This window comes from Pseudorasbora parva, chromosome 4, assembly GCF_024679245.1.
Source record: "Pseudorasbora parva isolate DD20220531a chromosome 4, ASM2467924v1, whole genome shotgun sequence".
NCBI lineage: Eukaryota > Metazoa > Chordata > Actinopteri > Cypriniformes > Gobionidae > Pseudorasbora > Pseudorasbora parva.
The window spans coordinates 7,469,164-7,487,079 of NC_090175.1; the positions used below are offsets into that span (position 1 = coordinate 7,469,164).

The following is a 17,916-nucleotide window of genomic DNA, read 5'->3' on the forward strand; positions in this document are numbered from 1 at the left end:
CTTCTTTCCCTTCCGACAATCACGCACCAGTACTTTGTCACCCACCGCAAAAGTTCTTTCTTTAGCATGCACTTGGCGTCGCTGACACTGTTTACTTTGTGCCTTTTCAACCACAGAGGCAACGTTAGGCTTCAACATGTCTAAGCGAGATCGCAATCTGCGATGCAGAAACAACATGGCTGGCGATTCCTTTGTGGTAGCGTGTGGGGTGTTTCGGTACGCCAGAAGGAAAGTGTCCAGCCTTTGTTGGATCGAAGTTGACCCCTTAATGCAGTGCACGCTTGAATGTTTGAACCAAGCGCTCCGCCAGGCCGTTTGTAGCTGGGTGAAAGGGTGCTGAACGTGTGTGTGTCACTCCATTAGCCTTGAGAAATGTCTGGAACTCCTCCGAAGCGAACTGAGGCCAATTGTCGCTCACAAGCACTTCTGGAAGTCCATAACGACTAAACAGTCCCCTCAGTACCTGAATGGTTTTAGTAGATGTAGTCGATTCCATCACACACACCTCAGGCCATTTGGAGTGAGCATCCACTACCACTAAGTACATGTGTCCTTCAAATGGACCGGCAAAGTCCACCAGACATAACTACGTGCCACTGCCTTCATCCTTACAACCCCCGGATGTCCTGAGTGCAACTCTGCCAGTACTCTGGATCTCAGCTTAGGTGGGATGAACACTCTCCAACCCCACATAAGACAACCCTGTTGCATCGTCAGCTCATCTTTTCTGTTAACATATGGGACAAGCACATTGTTTGAATCCGTGACTTGTGGAAAACGTCCAGTCGCCACCAACTCCATTACCTGGGACATAGTGGAGTCAGATCTGGTTTCCTTACAAACATCTGAACACAGCACTGGCAAGGAATCAAGAAGCTTTATTTGAAGCAACTCCACTGAATCCTGTTTGACTTGGGATGAGGTAGGCAGGGGTAGTCGTGATAACCCATCTGCATTGCAATGGTGTGCACCATCTTTATACTGGATATCATAATCGTAGGCTGCCAGCAACAAAGCCCAGCGCTGCATCCGAGCTGCAGCCATAGATGGAATAGCTTTTGTTGGACTGAAGATTGTTGTCAGCGGACGGTGGTCTGTGAGCAACGTGAACTTTCGGCCGTACAAATATTGGTAGAATTTCCTTACACCAAAGACTATCCCAAGGGCCTCCCTTTCAATTTGAGGATAGTTTTGCTCTGCTTTACTAAGGGACCTCGAGGCAAAGGCTATTGGCCTTTCCTGCCCATCCCGGAGTATGTGTGTGATGACGGCTCCCACAGCGTATGGCGATGCATCACAGGCCAGTCTGATTGGTAACTGTGGATCATAATGTGTCAAAACTCGCTGCGACAACAACAACTCTTTCGCCTTATCGAATGCAGCCTCGCACTCGTGAGACCACAGCCACTGCTTCCCTTTGCACAGAAGAGCATTGAGGGGTGCTAACACTGATGCAAGGTTGGGGATAAATCGACTATAATAGTTTATAAGTCCCAGAAATGAACGGAGCTGACTGACATCCTTCGGGGCGGGGGCATCCACGATTGCCCTGACCTTTTCTGGTGACTTATGAAGGCCCTGAGCATCTATGCTGTGTCCCAAATACTGCAGCGAATCTTTAAAGAATTCACATTTCTCACGTTGGACACATAGCCCAAATTCATTCAGACGACTGAGAACTGCGTCGACATTCTTGAGATGTTGCTCGTCATTCGACCCAGTCACTAATATATCGTCCAAATAACAATGAACATTGGGAAGGCCCTGTAAAATCTGATCCATGGCCCTTTGGAAAATTGCAGGGGCCGAAGCAATGCCGAATGGTAAACGATTGTAACAGAACAGCCCTTTTGACGTGGTGATTGTAAGACACTTACGTGAGCTTTCTGTCACCGGAACTTGTAGGTATGCATTTGAGAGATCCAACTTAGTGAAACGCTGGCCCCCTGCTAACGATGCGAATAAATCCTCTATTCGTGGAATTGGGTAACGTTCTACACACAAAGCCGGATTCACTGTCACCTTAAAATCTCCACAAATTCTCAGGTCTCCATTCCTTTTTACCACAGGCTCGATCGGCGTGGCCAACTCGCTGCAAGTCACTGGGGAAATGACCCCTAATTCCAGTAGGCGCTTTATTTCAGCCTCCACCTTCGGTTTCAAGGCATATGGAACATTGCGTGCTTGACAAAATCGTGGCTGAAACTGTGGTTTGAGTGATACAGTGGCTTCGATACCTTTTAGTAAGCCCAGTTCCTTTCTGAAGACATTTTTGTATCTTGCTAATACTGTCTCAAGTGTATCCTTACTCACACTCTTAATTTCACGCCAGTTCAGCCTGATTTTCTTTAGCCACTCTCTGCCGAATAGTGGTGGAGCAGTTCCTTCCACAACATAAAGTGGTAATTTCACTTTTTGTTTGTTCATTTTCACTTTTACCTCTATGACCCCAAGTGGAGACACCAACTCTCCAGTGTAGGTTTTTAGAATTACGTCAGTTGTGCACAGTGGTTTGTGAGCTAGTCGTGCATTGTACAGTTCACTTGAAATTAAAGAGACAGCCGCTCCTGTATCCAATTCCATTTCCAAAATGTCTCCTTCTACTTTTGGCTTAAGGGAGATGTGTGACAATTCCTCCTTCCTAGTCATCACATGCAGCGCAAGTTCTGAGTCCGTCGTATCATCACTTGATGAGTCTTTCACATTCATTTGATGCACTTTCTTTTTCTGTTGGAAATTTTTCATACTCTTTGGCTTTAACTTTTTGCTTTCAGTAGTGTGTTTCCCTTTAATCCTACACACTCTAGAAATGTGTCCTTTTCTACCACAATTGTGGCACTGCAGTTCTTTGTAATGGCAGTCTTTCTCATTATGGTTTGTTCTTCCACAACGATAACATTTGTAACCGTATTTCTCTTGCAAAGACAGTGCGTTCACTTTCAAAGAGCCACTTAACTGTTGCGATTCCCTTGTCGCTGTTTCCATGGACACTGCAATCTCCACTGCCTTTTGGAACTTGAGCGCTGCTTCCGTCAGCAGCCGTTTCTGCACAGACTCCGTTTTCAGTCCGCACACGAAGCGATCTCTTAAAGCATCCTGCAGATGCGTCCCAAATTCGCAGTGTTCGCTCAGCCTTTTTAAAACTGCGACATACTGTGCTACTGTTTCTGTCAACTGTTGACAGCGGTTATGAAACCTAAATCTCTCTGCAATCACGATCGGTTTCGGAGAGAAGTGTTCTTTCAAAACAGTAACAATGTCATCGTATGACTTAGCACCCGGCTTATCCGGAGCAATTAAGCTTCGCAGCAGTCCGTATGTAGATGAACCCATTACACTTAGCAACACCGCCACTCATTTCTCGTCTGCAATGTCATTTGCTGAAACAAAGTGTTCAAACCTTTCCACGTAGGTAGCCCACTGTTCGGCTGACTCATCAAAGGCATCCATATGACCGATAAACACAGCCATTTTGTCGGTTGTTGCAAGGTCTCTACTTTTGTCAGATCTGCCGTATTCAGTAGCCAGTTGTCCCCTGTCGCATTAGATCATGAGTCCGACATAAATAGTCCTCGTCGCCAATATGTTAAATTCTTATCTTTTTATATAACATTAATAACACGCTGAGACAAGTGCCATAATAACTCTCGTATTCTTTACTGAGGAACTTCACTTCTTCATACATTGGTACAACATACAAGGGGTGCACTAGAGCGCCCTCTAGTGCACTGAGATATAAAGTGCATATATCACAATGATAACTTTATATTAGTGGATAAACTGAGCCAAGATCACCAAGATATCCCAGTTTGATCCCTCATCCTAGTTTTGTGCAATAGACCCCTGTGGCCTGTTGCACAAAGCTGGTTTCAGTTGTTACCCAGGTAAGTTCGAGATTAGTTTGAGAAAACTCTGGTTTTTCGGGCTCAAGAAGGTGGATTGGTTTTTATCTGTGTTCATCATCATGGTAACTGACACTACACGGCTAACCTGCTCTGGAGTCGGTTTTATTCTGGCTTAATCCCTTATTCTAGATTTGTGCAAAAGGCCCCTGGTGTTGAATTTTGGTGTTTATCATCTTGTATTTGTTTATACAGTGTGTCTAAAGCTGTACTTTTATCAGATGGCAGACATGTCACAATGGCCCAGAGCGACTTTATTTGCTTCTAATCAAATTAACTTTAAACACCAACTCACTGTTCGCTGCCGTATCCTTCAGGAAGCAGCCCGACAGACACGCTCACCACAACCAGAGCAACCGTATATCCAATCACACACAGGAATCCACTGCTAAGCACCTCCCTCTTTTTGGAGCTGATCTGTGATAGGTTCTTCACACAGATATAGAGCAGCACAGCTTCAATGGACATCCACACAAAGCCGGAGAGAAAGAGGAAGTGCAGCACACCTGATATCACGGCACACAACACCTGGAGAGCATGAGAGACGGTTATGATGATTCTCAGTGAGGCTGTGCTGAGCTGTAGGGCTCCTTCATCATTCTCACCTGCTGACGGCGTATGAGGCTCAGGAACTGTTGTGTGAGCAGGAACAGAAGGTGAGCCAACAGCAGACTCACACAGAGGTTGATTCGAGCCACATTATTCACTCCAGGACTCCACTGACAAAGGGCAAAGGTCAACAGGGCCAAACTGAAGAACACCAGCCCCACGATCACACACACCAAATTCAACAGCTTTATCAGTGGGTCGCTCTGAGAAAACATGTCAGAGTACATGAGTGCCAAATCTGTGCTCTTCTTCAATGGTCTCTATAAATGTTCTCGTACCTCTGGTGGGCGGCTGGTTTGCATGATGAGAGCGAATGTCGACAGATGAACACAGGAACACACAGTGAAGCTGCTGTTGGTCTCTAAAACAGAACAACCATCTACAATCCACTCGCTGATATTCCAGTACACACAGGACAGAGAACCGCTGGGGTCAAACTCCTGCAAAAAGAAGAAAGAACATGCAGAAAATATTACAACACTGAATATTAGATGTTTTCAGATGTTCATCAGTTCTCAGGCTGGACAAAAACTCATTTCAGTCTCTCACTCTGATGTGTTTGAGGGTGAAGTTGACTGGTTTGGTGAGTTTAGTGTTGGTGGTTTTGGGAAGAGTAGCTGAGATCACAGTGGACATCATGGTTTTAATCGTGTCATTTGATGTGTTGAAGAAGTCAGCCTTCAGTAGATTCTCCATTGTGTTATAACTCATGAAAGCCACAGCAGCTGATCCTGTGTGACAGAAACAGAAATGTGAAACTATGTAAAAACAACAATGAAAGCAAAACCTTCAAGTACGAATAGTTTAGTGCTATGGGGTCTCTTTCTTTGGCTTCTTTTCTTATTAAATCAAACATTTACTCATTTCACACACCTCCACTGTTGTTCTTGGCGATCCCAATGAGATCAATGTCCACAGAAGAATTTGTCGTGACAAGTCGAGGGATTTTATCTAAGGTGACATTTGGTCCAACCATGAAGACTTTAACCTCTGATTAAAAACAAACAGGCAGTTATGTGCTATATTAGTTAATTTACAATATGCATTCAGTGTGAACACAACATTAGAAAGTCAAGGGTCAAGAGCCCAATTAAAGCAAACACTGATCACCATAATGGTGACTTCAAAATAAACTTTTCAACAACAATAAAAGAAAAGAAAAAAGGTTGATATGTTTTGGTAATATTTTATGTATTTTATTCACAAAAACAAACGTTTGCATCAAGTGAAAGCATTGGGCACATTGGCTACCTACATAATAAGCTGTTTTAAATTTAAAATGTTCAATGTCTTATCGCGCCGATGTGACCGAGGGTATCCATCCTCTAAGTGAGCACAGTTTCATCCCAGGACTATTTAGTTTTTAAACGGAATATTGGCGCCCGTAATGCACTCCACATGTAACTGTTTTCACTGTCATGCCGCGACTGCGCGTGGCGTTTCTGTTGCGGTTCAGCCACGGGGCTGCGTGGCATTTACTCTGCCTTTGCACACTAGAAGCGTGTCTGACGCGGCACTGCTGCTGCTATGGATGCGGAGGGAAGCCCTGTACTTAATGTTAAACATAAATAGCCTACTGATACAGCAAAGACAACGTCGGCATGCACGCATTTTCCGCGCGTCACAGGCAGAGTGCAAACTCCAACCTGTTAACATGGGAGCCAAAAAAAAAATGGACCAACATGCAGCCGAGACGCTCACGGCACACTTCAGTGTGTCCCTGGATTTGATTAGCCAACCTGTTGATATTTAATCGATGAGTTGCATACATAGAAAAATCCTATATTGTGTTTCTTTGATGTTGGTTTATACTTAGCTATTTATTTGTGTGTGTGTGTGTGTGTGTGTGTGTGTGTGTGTGTGTGTGTGTGTGTGTGTGTGTGTGTGTGTGTGTGTGTGTGTGTGTGTGTGTGTGTGTGTGTACTTTACGTTTTCAAGATTTTATTGAATGCATTGCTCTTGTATAGTCTTTTACTTTGGAATTTTAAGAGAAATAAACATATATTGCAATGTTAAGGAATTAGTTTTTTCATTCAGATAATTAAATCAACATGTATAAATTGTTATTAGGCAATTAATGGGGAGATAATCGATAATCGAATCGTAACCGAATCGGACAGGAAAAAACAATCGTTAGATTAATCGATGCATCAAAAAAATAATCGCTAGATTAATCGTTTAAAAAATAATCGTTTATCCCAGCCCTATTTCTGTCCCCTGGACTTTCCACCTCTGCTAGGAATCTACAGGCAGGAGCGTTTTATCGGGTTGGAGATGAACTCTGCAGGACTGAGGCTCTCTAGGACTGGAGTTAATTATTGTTTCCGTCTGTCACCTGTGATCCACCGCTGCTCTCTAGACTATATAAACTCCCTGATATCATATATAATCTCAGTTTCATCATCAATAATAACAGTTTCTGCACTCACCTAAAGCAGCAAGAGTAAAACTGACATTGGCACTCGTGTTGGTCGGCTTCACCAATGTAGAAATTAGTTTCTCGCTGCTTTTTAACACACGGTTTCCATCGGAGGCGAGTTTAGCTGGGCTGACTGATGATGATGATAATAATGAAGACTCTGAAGCGTTGAAGACCACAGTCAAAATGTTGGTCACCGTCTATTTTAATGATCAGACAAACAGAGTCACAGTAAATATCATCAGAGCCAATAAGACAGCACAGGTAATCATGTCGATCATCTATTATCTACATTATCTGACAGATATTTGATTATCATTTTTCTCTTGAAGACTTACATTCACAGAGAGCACTTGAGATGTGATGTTCTCGATTTGATCAAGAAGATTTTGGAAACAGTCCCAATTCTGGAATCACAATTGTGAAAGCAGTATTTGTTGATTTTCATCACGTTTTCAATATTAACAGAGAAGCAAACATGTATTGTTACTAAAGGCCACTGTGATGGTTCAGTGATGATATAAAGACACACACACACACACACACACACACACACACACACACACACACACACACACACACACACACACACACACACACACACACACACACACACACACACACACACACACACACACACACACACAATAGAAAAGCAGTCATATTTCACACAACAGTTGCACATTTTATTGAACTACTCTCTAATTAGTCGTTTCAAATCCAAAGGTGCAAATTTAACTTGAGCAAAGAATGTATATTTCATATTCGAATGCAGTTCGAATGCAGTCGGCTGTGAGAGAGTGAAAATGGAACTTGTGAACAGAAAATGTGTTGTTTGGCAGTACTTCCAGTCACAAGAAGGCAATTCAAGTCGAGCTAAATGTTCAGTTTGCAATGCAGATTTGTCTCGTGGTGGCAAGAACCCTAAACAATAGCCGCTGGATGTCCGGTTCGCGAACGAATCGTTCTTTTTAACCGGATCTTTAGAGTGAACCGGTCAAACCAGTTCACCAAATCAGACTGAATCGTTCTAAACAGTTCGCGTCTCAAATCAGCGCTGATCCCACAAGTTACTACAGTTACTCACTTTCTGACATGAGTGACAGTCCCTCAGACTAGAAATAAACTAATATCTTGAAGTATATGTTGTAACTCCAACAGTTCCCTGAACTGAGTCATGTTTCGCTGTGAGAACCGGTGAGCTGAGATACTGCATGCGTGATAGCGTCGTCTTGAACAGAACTGTTTCTCTCGGAGTGGGACGGCTGCTGTTTCTCTCGGAGCGGGACGGCTGCTGTTTCTCTCGGAGCGGGACGGCTGCTGTTTCTCTCGGAGCGGGACGGCTGCTGTTTCTCTCGGAGTGGGACGGCTGCTGTTTCTCTCGGAGTGGGACGGCTGCTGTTTCTCTCGGAGCGGGACGGCTGCTGTTTCTCTCGGAGCGGGACGGCTGCTGTTTCTCTCGGAGCGGGACGGCTGCTGTTTCTCTCGGAGCGGGACGGCTGCTGTTTCTCTCGGAGCGGGACGGCTGCTGTTTCTCTCGGAGTGGGACGGCTGCTGTTTCTCTCGGAGCGGGACGGCTGCTGTTTCTCTCGGAGAGGGACGGCTGCTGTTTCTCTCGGAGCGGGACGGCTGCTGTTTCTCTCGGAGCGGGACGGCTGCTGTTTCTCTCGGAGTGGGACGGCTGCTGTTTCTCTCGGAGTGGGACGGCTGCTCTTTCTCTCGGAGTGGGACGGCTGCTCTTTCTCTCGGAGTGGGACGGCTGCTCTTTCTCTCGGAGCGGGACGGCTGCTGTTTCTCTCGGAGTGGGACGGCTGCTGTTTCTCTCGGAGCGGGACGGCTGCTGTTTCTCTCGGAGATTATTACGGCAAATATAAAGTATTTGTAATCAAAACTTAGTATAGTAATAATTATTGAACAGTTCATTGAAACGAACTGTCTGAAAGAACCGTTTCGCGGAAAAGAACCGAACTTCCCATCCGAGAGAATAAGAGTTGTGCATGAAGGAATCTACAGACGGCAATACGGCACAGTCATCCTGGCATAATGTTGCCTTTTTTTAAAATTAAAATTAAATTAAAAATACACTGCTGTGGACGTTATTTATGTCATTAATGTGTTTACTGTGATAATGGACTGACGATGGGAGTTGGATTCGGTATTCGGTTTTGGATTTGGCAGAATCTTAACCAGTAGATTCGGTATTCGGCCAAACCTCAAAAATCTGGATTCGGTACATCCCTAGTTTTTAATACTAGGGGGGGGGGGGGGGGGGGGGGGGGGGGTTATTCTAACCAAAACTCAACGTCTGCCCAACATTGGATTAAGACGTCATCCCAACTTTCATTTTCAACCAAAATCCAAAGTCTGACGGATGTTGGAGTCTACATCCTGTGTCTGCTGGGCTGAGGCTCTTTTTCATCCATAATAAATGACTTGCTCCTCAAAGCGCAGAAGAAACACAATAATAAACGCTGTCATGTTATCTTTAGTTTATGATTATGAGTCTGGTAATGACAGGCGTTTCAGAATGACTAAAACTATATTTTACATGTGATGAGATTGATTAGTCCAGTTATCCAATCATATAATCTTATGCAATAACCCAACATTAGCATAAATACATGAATGGAAACATATTGAGCTGTGAGTCCAACTCTAAAGCTTCAGTTTTAGAAACTCAACTTACGGTGCATTCTTTCGGCAGTGTTATATTTATATCTGCAATGACAGAAATCAGCATCAGGACAATAATACAATACAGCTGCGAAAAACAAACAAACAAACAAACAAACACTTCGCCTGATCAAACCTTCTACATTAAATCTGCTTTAGCGTATCTACTGTTTGGGCAGCAAATAATTCTCACTGAATTAAAAAGCCAGTTCCAGGACTTTATGCTTGAACTAGCTTGATGATAAATGTTATCTAGCCTAAACGATATGCACAGTAAAACTGCTTTAATTCCAACATTACATTCACATTTATTTTGCATTTACATTTTTATTTTTATGCATACAATACTGTTTTATGTCTACCTATACCTGACCAATTGTCTACTCTGTACACCGAGACAATGGTGTTAACCCGTTAGATAATGTGAATTTAACTTTATTCTATGTTAAAGTATCACTGACACAGTTAAAGATAATGATAAAGATAAAGATAATAAGATAATGAAGAGATTGACTCGGGGCAGTTTACACGACACCATCAGACTCCATGTTAACAACAAACACATGAATATGTGAACACAATGATGTCAAGCGTTACATGTTCACCTAATGGCCTGTGAGCAGAATACAGCGTTTTTTTTTTTTTTTTTTTGCAGATCCGTGTGAATGGGGATCGTTTTGACAGGTCTCGTCTGTACGGAGGAAAACTTTCAACTTTTTCAAATGCATTTATGAATGTGAATGATCACAAGATTCAAGATATAGAGGTTAGAAAATTAATATATTCATCTCATTTTATGTAGTTAATTAATATCAATAGTTTTTATTTTTCATTTTTTAAATAAAGGTTTGAGTGATATCAGATTGTATTTGTGTTTTTATTGTACTTACCTTGTAATTACATGAAACAAGAGGAGCACGAGAGCCACTTTAATTTACAGCCCGCAGATCCATACTTACCCCGTAACTACACGGATAATTACCCCTTAATTAAAAAATACTTACAGTATAATTACCCCTTAATTAAAAAATACTTACAGTATAATTACCCCTTAATTAAAAAATACTTACAGTATAATTACCCCTTAATTAAAAAATACTTACAGTATAATTACCCCTTAATTAAAAAATACTTACAGTATAATTACCCCTTAATTAAAAAATACTTACAGTATAATTACCCCTTAATTAAAGAATACTTACAGTATAATTACCCCTTAATTAAATAATACTTATAGTATAATTACCCCTTAATTAAAGAATACTTATAGTATAATTACCCCTTAATTAAAAATACTTACAGTATAATTACCCCTTAATTAAAAAATACTTATAGTATAATTACCCCTTAATTAAAAATACTTACAGTATAATTACCCCTTAATTAAAAAATACTTACAGTATAATTACCCCTTAATTAAAAAATACTTACAGTATAATTACCCCTTAATTAAAGAATACTTACAGTATAATTACCCCTTAATTAAATAATACTTATAGTATAATTACCCCTTAATTAAAGAATACTTATAGTATAATTACCCCTTAATTAAAAAATTACTTACAGTATAATTACCCCTTAATTAAAAAAATACTTACAGTATAATTACCCCTTAATTAAAAAATACTTACAGTATAATTACCCCTTAATTAAAGAATACTTACAGTATAATTACCCCTTAATTAAATAATACTTATAGTATAATTACCCCTTAATTAAAGAATACTTATAGTATAATTACCCCTTAATTAAAAATACTTACAGTATAATTACCCCTTAATTAAAAAATACTTACAGTATAATTACCCCTTAATTAAAGAATACTTACAGTATAATTACCCCTTAATTAAAGAATACTTACAGTATAATTACCCCTTAATTAAAACATACTTACAGTATAATTACCCCTTAATTAAAGAATACCTACAGTATAATTACCCCTTAATTAAAGAATACTTACAGTATAAATAATTTGTAAATTTTCCTGATAGTTACCCCTTTATTCCCCCAATATTACATATTGTTCCCATATACTTACTTTATAGTTACACTATAATTACCGAAAGTTATGCTGTAAATTCACTTTAATTATACAGTACTTTCCGGGCCGTAATCTAAAGTGTTACCGACATTCTATATAGAACCTTAAAAGCTTCTATCAGGCGCTATGTATTTGGAACTTCTAAAAGGTTCTATATGGAACCCATTTTAAGAGTTCAATCAAAAGAACCTACGTCACTACCAAATAGAACGACGGCATATTTACGATCGACCTCGCCCAGTATGGCCGCCCAAACGGCCCATTTGAATGAGAGAGAGAGAGAGAGAGAGAGAGAGAGAGAGAGAGAGAGAGAGAGAGAGAGAGAGAGAGAGAGAGAGAGAGAGAGAGAGAGGTGTTGTTAGCCACGGCTCACGGCTAGCTGTCGTGGATAATGTTCTTTAATGTCAGATGTGTTTATACTCATTGAAAGAACATGAAGAGAAGAAGACACCCCAAGTCTCCTGGAAGTTCTGGGAGTCTCTCACATATTGATAGCGGATCCCTAATGCCGCAAATGAGTTAAATTAGTGCGGTAAATGAAACCCTATTCCCGAACTGAATTAATCAAACCCGAGTCTCCGTGACTTTTCCTGACCCATTTTTGATTCATTGAACCATCAAAGAATCTCAATCAAACACTTGAGCTCATAAACACACGGCAGTGTAAAGCCTCCAAAGAGAACATACCAAAAGCATACAATTCATCCATTCCTTCAGAAACATACAACATCGTCCCTTTATGATCGGACAGGAAGATTGGAATAGTTATATTTATTATTTAACAGTTTGTTCTTCATAAAATAATACAATACCATCTCAGGGTTCCTCTTTCGCCGGGTGTTACGGCCAACTGCACAACATATCGCAGGCGTTACTGAGACCGTTGGTCGTAAAGATGGCGGCGCAAAGCTACAGTGACGTCATGTGACCCGAACGAATAGTAGACCATCCGGTATCTTTGGATTACTCTTTTCAGCATACTACGGATTGGGACATATTAATTATATTTTCGAAAACTATTTAGTATGGATAGTATGCGAATTGGGACGCAAGGTATGTCCGATTAACACACAAGACATTCTCAACAGAGCAACGAATCAATGATTCACCATGGAAACGGACGCTAAGCCATTCTACTTCCTCTTCTTTTGTTTAATGGCGATTTACATAACCGACTTAATGCACATCGCCACCTATTGGGTGGGTATGCAATCATTTTTTTCAACATTTTCTTTTAATAAGTAATCTTTATTCACTGTGAATTAGGATTATATTGTTTGATTGGTGCTAGTTGTGAGATAACAATAAAATAAATACATATATATTTTAATTGAATTAACATTTTAACTTAAAAAAAATCTAATTCTTTAGAATTAATATATAATATGTATATTATATAACTGAATACATTTTTTTTATATATATTAATAACTATATTAATTATACAGCACACATCTGAACACCTCTTAAGCAAACTAACCCTGATCATGAGCGGCTCCGGAGCAGGTTATGTTCAAAGGGAGTTGCTATGGTTACTTACATTTACCTTCATTTTAGGAACTGAAAGTTGAGGTTATCCGCTAACTTAATCTTAAACATACCCAGGTAAATCACATAACCTGCTTTCTGGAATTCACCCCTGATGTTAACAAGAAGAATCACTGAAGAAAAGTGTCACGGTGCTCTAAAAACACGACACTCCCACTGAAAACAACTGAATACGCCAGCCGGCCGCGTGAAGAAACGCTTCGGTGGACACTCGGCCTTCAGGACAGACACAGAACGAGCGGATGGCATTACTCTACAGTTATCTTACATGACCTTTATGCTCAGGCAGGAGACTGGCATATATTTACTGTCTAAAATACTGTAATCTATCCAATAGTAGATCTGTAGATAGAAAACATTCAGAAAATAAACCAATAGAGACACACAGTGTTACATTACCAGGTGTGACGGTCACTGGTGTGACAGATGTAGAGCTGATGGTAACACTGCCAGTGTCTGAAAGATTGGATGAATAGTGATTAATGAACAGAAACACAAATATCATGAATGTGTAGAAAGAGCTCATGTGAATATTATTACCTGCACAGTATGCTGAATAACAGACAGTTGGACTAACCAGCTCATAGACATAATAACTGCCTGGACAGGCTTTGACTTTAATGGGATAAGACCCGAAATAGCAGCAGTAACTGCCATAGTAACCGCAGACATCTCGAGAGACGACTCCATCCGTTACTGTTGGGTGTCCACCACGCATCCACAGTGCGATATGAGTGCCACAGCTGTACTGAGGAACACACGTGTCTGGGATATGAGCACTGATGTTGTTAATGAAGAGACGATACCAGCCGCTCCAGGAGACAGACTGGTCACACCTGATGTTTTTTGTATTATTGATGGATCTCCATGAATCGTTCAGCACAGTGTAGTTGTAGCAGGGGTCTACAGAGATAAACTTGAAAACATTAATATCAAAGTCTCAATATAAATGTATTAACAAAATACAATTCCAAAATGCTTGCTCACTATTTTTCTTTTTTTTAATGATTTTACATGTCCTGCAATTCCAAATTGTCATATATTTGTAAATCACCCTGAATGTGTGTACACTGTAAAAAATAATAAATAAATAGATTTAACAGAAAATAACTAATTTGTTCACGTTTATTTTATTTTATTTAAATTGTTCTCAAAACTGTTAAATTCCAATCAATAAATATGAATGATGCCGACGGTTACGTCACAGTCGGTGTTATGATGGGATTCGTCAGTTTTCAGTGTCATCTTCAGAAGATTTACATATGAAGGAGGAAACTGTGTTTAAAGCTCATGGTGTGTCAGTTTGATGTGCTGAACTCTTATTATTCAACTATGCCGAGGTAAATACAGATTTCCATTCTAGGGCACCTTTAATATCTCAGAAACTTCACTTATTATTATCTTATTGATAGTTCATACTTTATAAAAATCTAAAAGATTTCTGAGCAAAAGGACTTTACTAAAGTCAATCTAAGATAAACATTTGCTGAACTGAAGCAACTTGGGTTCACTTGATTATTTCAAGCGGCAACCTCCCGCGATCTCTCTTGAAGCCAATACGGAAGTAATGTAAACTGCAATTCCTCAACTGGCCACTAGGGACAGGCTCCAGAAGCAGAATCTCATTGAGCCCCATGTTAAAATTCTCAACTTGAAAGCAGAAAAAAACATGTTTACAGCCCGGTACAAATTGTGGTTTTGGCTTATAAGGCTAATTTTGATCTTCATGACAACTCTGATGGGGGTGAATTTTTTTATAACTCATTCGTTTACGTTATATAAAGCCTTAAGGTTCTGCATAATTAAGGGCGTGGTATCCGGGAGTGACACGCGATGACTCGCTCACAAGATGGCAACGCCCAGCTCGCCCATACTTTAAGCTTCAGAACGGCTTATCAGAATCCTATGGGTGACGTCACAGACACTACGTCCATATTTTTTTACAGTCTATGGATTATTCATACAATATTTTTATGTTAATGTGAAGTAAAATATGAATATATATATATATATGTGCGTGCATGTCTCTCTCTCTCTGTTTTGTGTGTGTGTGTGTGTCTGTGTGTCTGTGTGTGTGTGTGTGTGTGTCTGTGTGTGTGTGTGTGTGTGTGTGTGTGTGTGTGTGTGTGTTAAAAATTAAATGTTGTGTCAGTTTTAGCCCATGTAGTGTGTGCGCTCAGGGACAATGTGTCAAATTTAACACAATAACGGTGCACTGAAAAAAAAGATATTTGTTTACTTAATATATTTTGTTATCTTTTAGCATAGTTTTTTTTAAGTTTTTCTTATTTGGATAAGTTATCTGAACTAATTAAATTTAGTAATGAAAACTTCACTTTAGTTGGTTTCAAAGCTGCTTTAATCAGTATTAATCGCATTATAATATTCATTTGCAAATAATATTCATTTGTAAATTACATTTGATTTAGACTAAAACTATAACAAATGAAAATCACAGCAACACGCATCAATACACAATTATATTTTTTGCAGAAACAAACACCAAAAACAACCACAAAAGGGATCTTATGCCTGACTCAATCGCTGTTTGCATCCAAAGTGCACATTAAGAGTCATTATAGTCTAAACATCGCAACATGTTGTCAATAAACCTAATCAAATATATTTTTTAGAATCTATTGCTCCTTGACAAAAAACTGAACTGGTTTACAGAATGGATGAAACTACATCTCTCTTCACTGATGTTCTCTCTCTCTCAGATCGCCATCAGACACAGACACGCTTCATGGAAATCCTTAAATTATTAAATGTGAGTTTGAATCGATACAGGTGAAATAAATAACTAAGGATAAGTTCACCCTAAAAAGGAAAATGACCTCATGATTTACTCACCCTCAAGCCATCATAGGTGTCTTCCCAACCCGATCACATGTAAATGCGTATAAATAGATGTCGTGGAATGTATACGCCAAAACTTATTGTCACGTGCATATGATGAGCACTTTATGGTGTGTATATGACGCGCTCTTAAGGGTTACTTCACCGCTTTTTCATATTAAACTATATTATTCCCTTAACTAAAACGAGTTGATACATACCTCTCTCGTCTCAGTGCGTGCTCTTAATCTCTCTGACGCGCGGTGTCGATCTGATAACATTTAGCTTAGCCCACTAAGCCCAGTTCATTCACTATGGAACCAAACAGAGATCAAGTTAGAAGTACCAAACACCTCCACGTTTACCTGTTTAAATACAGTTACACGAGTAGTTGAACGATCAATTATGGTGACAAAATACTCCTCCCTCTCACTCTCTCATTTCTGTCAATAGGGAGGTGTGAGGGAAGATGTTTCGGCCGGGACTTTTTACTGCGCCGAGCCGAAGTACTCTCAGAAGTGCTATTCCGCCATACATTATAGTTCTCTTTTTTAATCCGATTAGAAACGCGCCATGTTTTATTTTGTCACCATACTTGATCGTTCAACTACTCGTGTAACTGTATTTAAATAGGGGAAACGTGGAGGGGTTTGGTACTTCTAACTTGATCTCTGTTTGGTACCATAGTGAATGAACTGGGCTTAGTGGGCTAAGCTAAATGCTATCAGATCATCAGCGTGCGTCAGAGAGATTAAGAGCACACACTGAGACGAGAGAGGTATGTATCAACTCGTTTAAGTTAAGGGAATAATATTGTTTAATATGAAAAAGCGGTGAAGTATCCCTTTAAGTAGGGTGGGGTGGGGGGTTCGTACGTATAATACGCCATAAAGTGCGCATCATATGCACGTGAAAACAGCGTATTGTAAGACTGAAAAAACTAGTATATGCCGAAATGTCTGAATGAAGAACAAGGACTCTCTGAGAAAATAAAGGAAATTAACATCTGAACTGTCCCTCACACACCACTGGAGACGCAAGTCTCACCTCACTATCAGCTAATCTACATCTTTCCCTATATACCCCGTCTCCCCCAGTTCCTTCCCTGTCTCATGCTGAGATCACCTGAAAATACACACAAAATCTCTATATTACAATGTCAATCCTCACGACACAGTATTATATGTGTTTGATATCATTTGAAATGTCTCAGTGCGACTGGTACAAAGATCTCATCCTCACAGAAGTTAACCAAAAGATAATCAATGTTTTAAGAGTTTAAAGATATCTTGTCTTAGTTTGGTGGGTGTGGTTTTCAGCCATTTGGCCTTTGGATCAATACAAGTCTTGATCAATGCAAATTCCTATTGTGAACTTGTGTTTACATTTGAAAGAGTTTGTGCATTTGTTTCTGGGTATTTAAGGGAATGTTACAAAGAGCTCAGGGCTTGACACTTTAAACTGGTCAGCCCGTAATGTTGGATGTCTCAAGTTAGCCAGCATTATGTAGTTTTCAGAAGTCAGGTATACATTTCATTCTTTACTTCAGAGTATTTGATGTTATATGGATTACCTTTGAATTGACTATGTAATTGGCTTTATACATTTACCTGACTGTAAATAAATTGTTACACTTTGATTGATTCTGACTTGCTCTGGAATTATTCAGGTTGGGTATAATTTCAACAAAGGGTTAAACGGAATAATTAAATGTGTAGTTAAACTATTAAATATGAATGACCAAATAACCAATTGGCATTCTAACCTAAATTCTAAATTATGATGAAATGGAGTCAGATAACGAGGAATTGGAATAAAATCCCCTTTCCCCGCTGAAAAGACCGAACGCGCAGCGACCTTCAACCGCCGATCGTTAGCCTCCATTG

At 40.0% G+C, this 17,916-nt stretch overlaps 1 protein-coding gene across 1 annotated transcript in view; it reads right to left on the minus strand.

Annotated features, from left to right (window-relative positions):
- Positions 1-17,916, minus strand: part of LOC137073750 (adhesion G protein-coupled receptor E3-like) — a 53,145-nt gene that overhangs the window by 7,119 nt on the left and 28,110 nt on the right. The window contains exons 7-16 of the mRNA XM_067442459.1: positions 13,733-14,095; positions 13,592-13,648; positions 9,617-9,648; positions 7,269-7,337; positions 6,941-7,130; positions 5,385-5,501; positions 5,061-5,242; positions 4,790-4,951; positions 4,508-4,714; positions 4,198-4,430 (exon numbers count right to left, since the gene is read on the minus strand). Of these exons, the coding sequence (XP_067298560.1) occupies positions 4,198-4,430; positions 4,508-4,714; positions 4,790-4,951; positions 5,061-5,242; positions 5,385-5,501; positions 6,941-7,130; positions 7,269-7,337; positions 9,617-9,648; positions 13,592-13,648; positions 13,733-14,095 (1,612 nt within the window). The remainder of the gene's footprint in view (positions 1-4,197; positions 4,431-4,507; positions 4,715-4,789; positions 4,952-5,060; positions 5,243-5,384; positions 5,502-6,940; positions 7,131-7,268; positions 7,338-9,616; positions 9,649-13,591; positions 13,649-13,732; positions 14,096-17,916) is intronic.